This window comes from Salvia miltiorrhiza, chromosome 2 (genome assembly GCF_028751815.1).
Source record: "Salvia miltiorrhiza cultivar Shanhuang (shh) chromosome 2, IMPLAD_Smil_shh, whole genome shotgun sequence".
Taxonomy (NCBI): Eukaryota; Viridiplantae; Streptophyta; class Magnoliopsida; order Lamiales; family Lamiaceae; genus Salvia; species Salvia miltiorrhiza.
In genome coordinates this window covers 10230967-10242278 of record NC_080388.1, presented here as the reverse complement: position 1 = coordinate 10242278, position 11312 = coordinate 10230967, and the positions used below count along the sequence as shown (strand labels likewise).

Below are 11312 nucleotides of genomic sequence, written 5' to 3'. Positions count from 1 at the left end.
TAGAAGATAACGTAAATACAAAGGAGCACGCATGCGGATATTTATAGATTACATATGGAGGGTAAGACTGTAAAATCAACACTGGAGCATGCGTCTTGCATGGTCGGGGGCAAAAAGGTAGATTTACTGGTGAGGCGGGCGATTCCTCTGGCGCAAGTCTGCCCTCTGGCAAGGACCTTTCCTCTGATTAAGTTTGGTTCCTCAGGCAAGTATGATTCCTCTGGCGAGTATGATTCCTCTGGTGAGGATGATTCCTCTGCCGAGGATGATTCCCCTGACGAAAGCTACCTCGCTGCTCCCTGTGATCCTACTGGTAAAGACATTCCTCTATTCCGCATATATTACTCCTCATCAGCTACTCCCCCCTAGTCTGGTTGAACCGGGTATTCTTCGTGTTCAACCAGCGAAGTATTGTTGAAGCCAGTGTTGTGCTGTTTTCCTTGATCCCTGCAAATCATGAAGACATAAAAGTTCTAATATTGTAAGTAAGCAAAGATAAACAGTTTCCCCTTGACTTTGGAATTGTGATTCCAAGTTGGATTTCCTTCTCGTGGAATGGCGTGTTTATCCCTTTAATCAAAGTGCTGAAATGTTTCTTTGGAATTTTTGCTACTCCCCCCTCTCGTCTGACTAGTTCGCTCTGGAACGGTGCAACTAGTCAGAGGATTCGCCCGCGCGGATGACGTCATCATCATTAAATGCCCGCCCTTTCTACAGTGCTTTTTCCGTATCCCGAGGTTACTTTTTCAGCCTTCGCGTCCTTTCGCCTCCCCGTAGAAATCCTCGACCGTCGATTGCTTTTTTTTTAGGGCCACGTGTCATTCATCCCGTATAATGACAGCTGCCCGCGTACGTTACTTAGTCAGTTTTGAGTTTTTATCCCTTCATCTTCTTCCTTCTGTTTCCGCACTTGCTCATTTTTTCTCTCAATTCCAGTGATTTCCTTCTTACTGTTTCGGCAATTTTTTTGTGACCCCACCGTTCCAATCCCTTCCGTCGACCTTAAAGAACTCCTGACCTTAGGTAAATCGCGTGCTCCCTTTCCTGGTATCTGTAATTAGTTGTAGCATAGTTGTGTAATTGTTGGTGCTCTGATTGAGCATGTTAGAAACCCTAGGCTTAAAAATTCCGGCAATGGCTTCCACTTCCGTTCCCCAACCCTCGCGGTCGCCTTCTCCCTCTCCCCGAGGTTCTTCGTCTTCCTCCCCCCAGTCCCAGGATCTTGTACACCTTCTTTCCCCCTCCACCTCACATGATTCTCAGGCTACCCCAAGTCCCTCCAAGCCTAGAAAGAGGACTAAGAGAGCACCCCAACCTCCTAAGCATATTCCCGAATCTCGCCTTGGTGTCGCGGCGATGGAAAAGATGAGGGACAAATGTCGTCGTCCCGAAGACCTAAAATTCATACCCTTCTCCAAAACCTCGTCGCCCCCAGAAAAACTTCGTGATCATAAAACAGTGGCCATTTGGAAGGCCCAGATAGATGATGGCCTAAGGCTTCCTCCCCCTGCTCTCCTGGTTGAAGTCTGCAACCATTTCTGCATTCCCTTTTATCAAGTCACCCCCTCCGCCATCCGGAGGTTATATTCCTTCCACATTCTATGTCGAGCCCACGGTGTTGGGGACACCGCCAAATTATTCTTTCAGACCCAGTCTCTTCGCATGCAGGTCTTAAGAAATATCCCACCACCTTCCTTTCTTCCTTAAATTCTTTTGACAAAGATTTTTTATTTCATTACTGTTATGTGCGCACCCTTGTTGGTTCCTGGCGCGATCATGGCGCTATGGAGCTGGAATGGCATAGCCCGCGGACCACCTATAAACCAGCCTCTCCAGATGCCCCCTCCGCATTTGACCTGGGGGTCATAACCCGTCTTAACGACGTGAACAGCGCCCAGACCTTAGACTGTAGGTACCTTGCCGAAAACAATTCGGCTTTGGCAGCTAATGGTCTATTTCCCTTGTATCCAAAGACATCAATAGGTAAAAATATGTGTTAGAAAATATATTGACTTTTGTTACCCTGATTCTAACAGCGTAGAATTTTTTATTTGCAGACATGGCTTGGAGGGCCAGGTGCGGGCTCGATCTGGCTGCCGCTGCTTCTCCCACTCGCAGCGGGGGACGTGGCTCGGGAGGCTCTGACTCCCGTATAGGCCCTATAGAGCAACCAGCTGGGCCCGAGACGGACACCTCTCATCCGGTGTCAGATATCCCTTAAATGGCCGCCCCTCCTCAGGGCTTTCCCCCTGGTAAGGGGAAGAATATGAACGTCTTGCTTTCACTCAGCCCGGAAGCTCTGGAGGTTGATGTCGGCGGCCTTACTCACAGGCGCAGACATTCCGGAGCCGGTGAGGGATCCGGTGCTGGTGGAGAGGATGTCCCTGTTGTGGACATTACTGATGAAGTCCCCTCTCCCGACTCAGCCCAAGACATCGCCACTCCCGGGTTCACGAAGAAGAGGAAGAGGAGCCTGATCTCCTTGGGCGAAAAAGAGAAGCAGGAGGGCCTGAAGAAGGCCAGCAAGACTGTGGGTCCAGCAAGGAAGTCTGCTGGTGGTGCGGGGGCTCTCTCCTCTGCTGCCCAAAAGGGCAAAGGCAAAGTTTCGGCCCCTCCCGCCGAGGAGTCGGAGGTGGCTGTTCCTGGTCCGATTGCACGTCTATCGGGGCAGGAGTTTGTTGAAGCCCTATCTTCCCGTGTTCACCCGAAGGACAAGGAGGTGGCGGGGAAATTGAAACGAGAGGTTCTGACCAGCCATCTGGGCCAGTTGGCTCTTCAGGTACACTGCACTTTGTATTTTTATTTAAAGATTAAATTACTAACCTCTTGATTTATCTGGCGAAACCCATTTCTCTGGCGAAAATTATTTCTCTGCTCTGACATTACCCGCTTTATTTCTTTGCAGATGGAATCCCGACTCTGGGCGGCCATCCAGTGCATTCATAATTATGATGCATTGGAGAAGGAGAGAGAAAAGGTGGCCAAGCGGGACGACGATGTTTCCAGCGTAGTGGAGCGTCTCAGCAAAGCTGAGGCGGAGGCTGCGGCTTTTCAAGCTCGCATTGCCGAGCTTGAGGTGGAGAAGGCGTCCCTGGTCTCTGAGCTGGCCAGGGCTAAAAAGGAAGGTTACGATAACCTTACCCGATTCCGGGAGACGTACCAGCGGGAGCATCAGGACGCTTGCCCCCAGTGGAAGAAGGCGTGTGAAGGTGTCCAGGCGCGGTGTTATGCATTGGGGGTCAGGGACCAACACCTGGAATTCTTTGTCTCTCCCCAGGGCCAGCGGTTCCTGGATTTCATGTTGGAGGGCACTCTGGCAGCTTTCCAGAAGCATCCCGACTACCTGGAGGGGTTTGCACCCATTTTCGCCCACATTATACGAGAGATATCCACGAAAGCGGCGGAGATGGTAGGAGCGTCAGAGGAGCAGATCGCGACTCTGGACATGAGGGCCTTGATGGATCATATCAAGGACGAGGACCTCAACAGGATATTGGGGATTGATGCTAAGGCCCCGGCGAAGCCCGCGTGGTGGTACCCGGTCTTGAATAAAGCCATCCCCCAATTCGCCTTTGGGGTTTATCCTGGTCCGGCGTTCTCCTCCCCGAAGTACCAGCCCTCCTTTTGCGCAACTCTGGCCAAATTTGTGGAAAAACTGAGGGGTGGATCTGGCGCTGGCCCCCACAGCCTTGCTCAGTTCCGCATGGAGCCCCCGCTGCCCTCTGGCTTGAAGGCCTCCGCCTTCGAGGACACTGTCTCCTCAGTAGACGCCGTGGGACAACTTTATGCCTTGTATCAAAACAATGATGCGTATATTTCTGAGGCAATAAAGTTGTTGAACATGGAGCAACGTCTGCCCCCGGTGCAATTCTCTGAGACATTGCCGGTACTTGAGGTAGGTGGTTCCTGTGGTGGAGCTTCCACCGCTCCCAAGTCTTCTGCTATCCCTGCCCTTGTCCCGGATCCCTCTGCTGCTGCTGCCTCCAAGCCCTCTGATACTGCTCCAGACTCCTCCGTTCCTCCTCCCTGATGGCCCTAATCTCCCTTTTTGACTTGATGGATATTTTTGTAACTTTTTGATTTGTAAAAACTTAGTACCTATCTGTGGCTTTTGATGTATAGTCTGCTTCTTTGGTATTTGTAAATGAAATTTCTTCACCGCTTGTTTCGCCTTTAGATTTATGTGTTGGTCCTGCTTTCTTTCGTGCTTTATGTTATTTTTGTTGCTTATTGATGTTGAGCTTGCCTTCCCGGATCTCCAACTATGATGTATATTTTTGTAAAGTAGGGTATGATCTCTGTTTTTGTTGAAGTCTTTGTGATTCTTCTGCTGGGAACGTCCTTGGTTTGGCCCGTTGTGCTTGTTCCAAGCGTTTCTCTGATCTTCCTCCCTGGGATTTCTCTGACTCCTGTTTTGGGGATTTCGCTGACTCCTCTGGCAAGGATTTTGCTGAATCCTCTGGTGAGGATTTCACTGAATCCCTTGGCGAGGATTCCGCTGACTCCTCTGGCGAGGATTTCGCTGAATCCTCTGGCGGGGATTTCGTTGACTCCTCTGGCTAGGATTTCGCTGACTCCTCTGGCGAGGATTTCGTTGACTCCTCTGGCGAGGATTTCGCTGCTGCTTCCCATCCAAGCATTCCTTCGCTGCTTCCCATCCAAGCTTGAACACTCTGCGCGGAGCATGGAGGACCCGGGGGGTGCAACCAACTTTCGCGGCTTACGATTAGATAGTAACCCTCTGCGCGGAGCATGGAGGACTCGGGGAGTGCAACCAACTTTCGCGGCTTACGATTAAACAGAAATAATACCCTGCACGGAGCATGGAAGACCCGGGGGGTGCAACCAACTTTCGTGGCTTACGGTTGAACAGAAATAATACCCTGCACGGAGCATGGAAGACCCGGGGGGTGCAACCAACTTTTGTGGCTTACGGTTGAACAGAAATAATACCCTGCACGGAGCATGGAAGACCCGGGGGGTGCAACCAACTTTCGTGGCTTACGGTTGAACATAAATAATACCCTGCACGGAGCATGGAGGACCCGGGGGGTGCAACCAACTTTCGTGGCTTACGGTTGAACAGAAATAATACCCTGCACAGAGCATGGAAGACCCGGGGGGTGCAACCAACTTTCGTGGCTTACGGTTGAACAGAAATAATACCCTGCACGGAGCATGGAGGACCCGGGGGGTGCAACCAACTTTCGTGGCTTACGGTTGAACAGAAATAATACCCTGCACGGAGCATGGAAGACCCGGGGGGTGCAACCAACTTTCGTGGCTTACAGTTAAGTGTAACCCTCTGCTCTGGTGGCAGCATGATCCCTCTACTCTGGTGGGAGCATGATTCCTCTGCTCTGGTGGCAGTCTGATTCCTCTGCTCTTCCCTTTGTTCGAGCGGTGCCCCTGGTTGTTTATTTTTCCTTTGACTTGCTAAGAAGCAATTCCGCGTTCCATTTCTCTGCGCGGAGCATGGAAGACCCTGGGGGTGCAACCAACTTTTGCGGCTTACGATAGCAATGATTCCTCTGCTTTTCCCTTGACTTGCTAAGAAGCAATTTTGAATTTGTAAATTGGGGACTACGGGTATACTCCCTACTCCCCCCTCTGGTGACATGTGCAATGCCTCTGCATGAACATGTTAAGTAAAATATGCAATTTGAAAAAACGATAATAAAAAATGAACTAGATAACACCAGGGAATTCCCTAGAACCATGTATCCAATTTTATTGATATCATGGCCCCGAACCTCGTTAAAACCCCTGTGGGGAAAAAGAGTATTCGGTCTACAAATTGTCGTGTCATCTAAGTAACATGCCTCTGTTCTGGCCTCTGTGCCTGGGTTTCGTTCCTTCGGACTATAAATTGATCCAGGTTACCTGTCCGCACCAAAAGCTCCAAGTGATGCTTCAGATGCCCGCAATGTTTGGTAAAATGCCCATAGGCATTGTGATACTCGCATAGTTTATTGTTAGGTCCCTGTTGGGGCTGCCCATCTCGGTAAGTCCCAGGCGCCTTGAAAAATGGTTGATTCTTGATCAGATGGAAGATCTCCTCCGATGTCTTGTTCAAAGGGGTGTACTCGTCGAAACGAGTAACTTCATTCACAGTGCGTTGTTAGCAGTGTGGTCCCTCTGCCTGGGTGGGAGGTATCCTCGGGGGTAATCCTCTGAAAGGGGCCCTATCCTGGTGTTGTTGCCTCTCTGGTGTTTCCTCGGCTTTTTTAGCCTCGGGGGTATCAGACTCGTCGATCCCCTCCTTCCTGACAACGCTATTGAGCCTAACCCGGCTCCCCTCTGGCCTTCTCTCCAGTGCCCTCTCAGCGGGTAGTTTCTGTATTTCCCCAGGTGCCACAGCCTGTTTGTTGATTATCGGATTGTTTGCCTCCAGCGCAGCGGGAGGTGGGGCCTCAGTGCCTTGCGGATTGGTCGCTCCTACCAGAGGAGCTATAACGGGAACGGTGGTCAGCAGAGGATTCCCCAGTGCCTGACGCACGGCCGAATAGTGGAGCAGGGCCATCATCTGCTCCGTCAACCTAAAGTTGAACTGCCCCCCACCAGACGTGGGGGCCAAGCCTGGCGTATCTGAACCCGGTGTCACCAGAGCAGGTCTCTGGAAGTTGCCATTCTGTCCTGCTAGCGGGGTGGCCGAGATAGCATGAAAACCCGACGGCGTGGTAAAGGCGGTGCTGCCCTGCAGGCCGTTAAACAGTGAGGTTGGCACCTCAGTAGCGTGAGCAGCGGAGTCAAACTCCTTCTCCAAGGTGCGGTGAGCGTCTGAAGAACCCATAGCACCTGCACATAGACGATGTGAGAAAAATCCAGATAACAAATGTATCGCTCCTCCTTTAATGATCGAAATTCCCGAGATAAGAAATCCAGAACACCGGCGCGGAGGCCGTTAAAAATTCCCCCTCAAGATATCTCTATACACTGGGAAATAAACCCAGGGCATAGATTGAATTAACAGAGTACGAATGATAGAGATGTCCCCTTTGAACTCGTATTAAGATCCAGCAGAAGAAACACGTTATCAGCAGTAACAACCAAGAAAATCGTTAGCGGAGTGCGTTAGGCATGGTAGAAAACGAAGATTATACGAGGAAACATGAAAATCACAACCCATAATTACCACGATCGTGCATTAAAATAACCGCGAAACTCAAAAACAGCAGAAACAACCCATCAGCCCATCAGCAAAACATGTTTAGACATGATGTAAAGCGAAGATTATACGAGAAAACATGAGAAACATCGATAATTATCACCCTTATACGACAATGGCCGTAAATTAACAGCACAGCAAAAACACAGTGTTAATCGACAAATCACCGGTATAATACGTCAGATTCATAATGAAAACAGGCAGTAAGCGCAAAATCAGCATAGCCACACACAATTATCGAACTAATCCGTAAGATAATCAAACATAATCACATATCTCCCAATTTACGGCTTCCGCCACCTTTCCCCATGCACGAAAAATACAATTAAACACAGATTTCCCGAATCGGCAAGTAAATCGGCGTAAAAACAGGGGTATCGAGCTAGAATAGCTTGGGCACTCCAAACAATGGCGAAATCGGGACCTGCGCATGCAAATCCGGCGACGATTCCAGATCTGCATACGAAGGGGCTGGAATTCTCACGCCTTAGCCCATGTTTTCCCACAGACGGCGCCAGATGGTGAAACATAAGAGGGTGGATATCTAACTAATCGGTGAATTAAGAATGGATCGTAAGTTATACCTAGTTGCGATTGATCGGAGAAGATAAAGGAAGTAATCGGAATGCTAGAACGAGAGAAAAGCTGTTGTTGTATTGAGTGTAGAAGATAGCGTAAATACAAAGAAGCACACATGCGGATATTTATAGATTACATATGGAGGGTAAGACAGTAAAATCAACACCGGAGCATGCGTCTTGCATGGTCGGGGGCAAAAAGGTAGATTTACTGGTGAGGCGGGCGATTCCTCTGGCGCAAGTCTGCCCTCTGGCAAGGACCTTTCCTCTGATTAAGTTTTGTTCCTCAGGCAAGTATGATTCCTCTGGCGAGTATAATTCCTCTGGCGAGTGCGATTCCTCTGGTGAGGATGATTCCTCTGCCGAGGATGATTCCACTGGTGAGAATGATTCCTCTGCCGAGTGCGATTCCTCTGGTGAGGATGATTCCTCTGCCGAGGATGATTCCCCTGACGAAAGCTACCTCGCTGCTCCCTGTGATCCTACTGGTAAAGACATTCCTCTATTCCGCATATATTACTCCTTGTTCCGGAGAATTTTTCACGCGTTCCAATAGTTGAACGCGCTCTTAGTTGTGCTCCTACTTTTGAAAAGGATTTTGGCCTTGTCCCGGAGCATGTCGTCCAAATGGCCAGAAGGCCACCGGGTGCTCTTCTCTATCCAAATTGCCTCCCACAGCCGCACATCCGAGCTCACTTTGGCCCAGTGCCCTTGAATTTGGTGCCGATGAGGGGGTTGACACGGCAAGAATCTGTCCCCAATACGTCTCCCCCTTTTGATCGGTCCCACGGATGGAGTCGTTGGTCTTCTCCGTTCAAATTTGGACGATGAGGTCCGTCTCCTCGAGGGTGTAGGTATAAGGGATAGTCCTTCCTTCCTCCTACAGCGCCGGCTTGTCATGTTTGATCTTGTAGGCGATTTCCTTCCTCCGACTGCCTTTCTTTAATTTGGCGGCACTATGGGCTGCCGGCGGCTTCTCGCCGGTTGGAGGGTCATCCCCCAAGTTACATTCCGTAAAATTGGGATAATAGTCGCTGAAGAGATCGGGGCACCAATTTAAATCATATATATTTGGGTTGTGTGGATCCATGGAGATTGTAGAGAGAGGAAGAAGATTAAAGATGGTGGAAATGGAAGAAATGAAGATGGAAGAAAGGGGAATTTAAAGAACAGAGAGAGAAAAAAAAAAAAAAAAAAAAAAAGGAAAAAGCCAAACGATCGAATGGACCGAATTTCAAAAAAAAAATTCGAAAATGCCAAAATTCTGCCGATTTTCAATTTTTTTTTTTTTTTTTTTTGTTTTTAATTCCAACGCGTGTAAACACGCGCCTATATCAAACAAGATCGAGTGCTACTCGATCAATCGAGTAAGGCGACGCTGCATCGCCCTACTCGATCTCATCCTTACTCGAGTAGGGTGGATCGAGTAGAGCGTTACCAATGCTCTTATACTCTTATCAATAACGATAAAAAAATGATCAAACATTTATACACCGTATCAAATAAGCTATCTATAAATTTCTCCCATGTGGAAAAATCAACCAAAATTTTTCATTTCATTACATATGCTTGGAACATGCCAACATTACAAATCTCCCATTCATAAAGACTAAAGAAAACCTTGGACCCTACCATTAATTTCTTCAATAAATACTCCTTTACACCTAATAAAAAGCCTCCAATAGACCACCTTCGTTACTACGTGCTACACAATTAACACTAAATTAACCATATCGATATGGTTGAAAATAGATAATAATAGTATCATGACAGTGACATATACGTTCGCTAATCTATTCAATAAAACCAGTCTTGGTTAAAATAGCATTCCTGGTTTTGCTGAGGTCTCTTCCTTTGAGAGTCCTCCCAACTCCCTCGCACATTGAATGTGAAACAATCCTTGTTCTCGCAAGTCTTCTAGCCAACACTTCATGTGGAGGGGCCTCGTCCTCGCCCTCCTCCTCCTCCTCTGCATCAACTTTACTATCACAACTATGTGCGTCACATGCTCCATCCCGTGTAATTTTCTTTTTGTTTTTCTTTAGAATCTTGGAGCAGTCGGGAATCTCCACAGGGGCCGAGGACCGGTGGCGCGCCGCCCTTTGCGGCAGCGAGGACTCCTCTCCGCCGCCTTCGACGTGCCATGCATATGACGATGATGAGAAATCGCGTTTGCTTTTGGTTTTGGAGCTCGAGTTTGAACCTTCTCTTGCATTGATCATTGCCCACACTTCCTCTTCTTGAAGATCCTCAGCTTGATCCACCGCCTTCTTTCCGCCGCCGCTATAGCCACCGTAGGAATCTTCCATTTCTGCCGCTAAAAGTTAGGAAATTTGGTGGAGGTGTTTGATAGAAGAATTTATGTTTTTTTTTTGGACCTAGTGAGTTGAACTAGAGCTTCTATACCGCAACATTTTTATTTCCCTCGATTGAGAGAGAAAGTAGGAGGGAGAGAGAGTGAGAGTGAAAGAGAGTGGCAAAATTCGTGAGAAATCACATTAATCAAGAACTCAAAAACGACCTAACTCGAAAACGAAAAAATGAACAGAACCTCGAAAACGACAAAAATCAAGAGGGATGTAGATAATGAGTCGAGCTATGGTTATTTATTTGGCCCTAAAAATAGCAAAAATGGCAGAGACGAATCAAATGATTTAACGATTCAGTAAACAGCTGTGTGTACTAACTCCACCTTATCTAAAAAAAATTTATGTGGTGACAGTCTGCGGTACGGACAATAGTCCAAAACAACTACAGGAATTTCAAATATTTTAAGGAGATAGGATATAGCAATATTATATGGGTCGGAATTTAAAGTACCCACTTTTATAACATGTCTTACAAAACTACCCACCCAAACCCAAAGTCAAAAAGTCAAAGCCTAACATGCTTGGTTTTTTGTAATGCGTCCAACTCACGTCACTTTCACAATGGATTTAGTTAAATATGACTCTAAATCTGAGGACACGTTAAAATAATAGCAATTGTTGGATAAAAAATTTATAAAATCATATATTATGAATCAAGAAAACATAATAGAGCTTAAAAATTCACTATTATGTATATTATGCAACAAAAAAATATTATGAAACAAATGGCGTAATTAGCTGCCACAAATTCATAGCCGTGAACAGTAGCCGCGCATATTTGGTACCGGCGGCTACTGTTCACGGCTATGAATTTGTGGCGGCTAATTACGCCATTTGCAACAAAAAAATATTATGAAACAAATGGGTAGATTAGCCGCCACAAATTCATAGCCGTGAACAGTAGCCGCCGGTACCAAATATGTGCGGCTACTGTTCACGGCTATGAATTTGTGGCGGCTAATCTACCCATTTGTTTCATAATATTTTTTTGTTGCAAATGACGTAATTAGCCGCCACAAATTCATAGCCGTGAACAGTAGCCGCCAGTACCAAATATGCGCGGCTACTGAGTAGCGGCTATGAAATTCTGGTGGCTAATTACGCCATTTGTTTCATAATATTTTTTATTCTGGTGGCTAATTACGCCATTTGTTTCATAATATTTTTTTGTTGCATAATATACATAATAGTGAATTT

The 11312-nt window shown here is 47.4% G+C and overlaps 1 protein-coding gene across 1 annotated transcript; it reads right to left on the bottom strand.

Moving 5' to 3' along the window:
* Positions 1–9260: 9260 nt before the first annotated feature.
* On the bottom strand, positions 9261–10352 carry LOC131013676 (protein S40-7-like). The gene has a single exon (XM_057941806.1). It carries the CDS (start codon positions 10053–10055, stop codon positions 9540–9542), a length of 516 nt encoding a protein of 171 aa, XP_057797789.1. The 5' UTR covers positions 10056–10352; the 3' UTR covers positions 9261–9539.
* Positions 10353–11312: the final 960 nt, after the last annotated feature.

Bases quoted from the DNA above. Each gene is read 5' to 3' on its own strand.
- LOC131013676 (XM_057941806.1), bottom strand. From the start codon at position 10,055: ATGGAAGATTCCTACGGTGGCTATAGCGGCGGCGGAAAGAAGGCGGTG.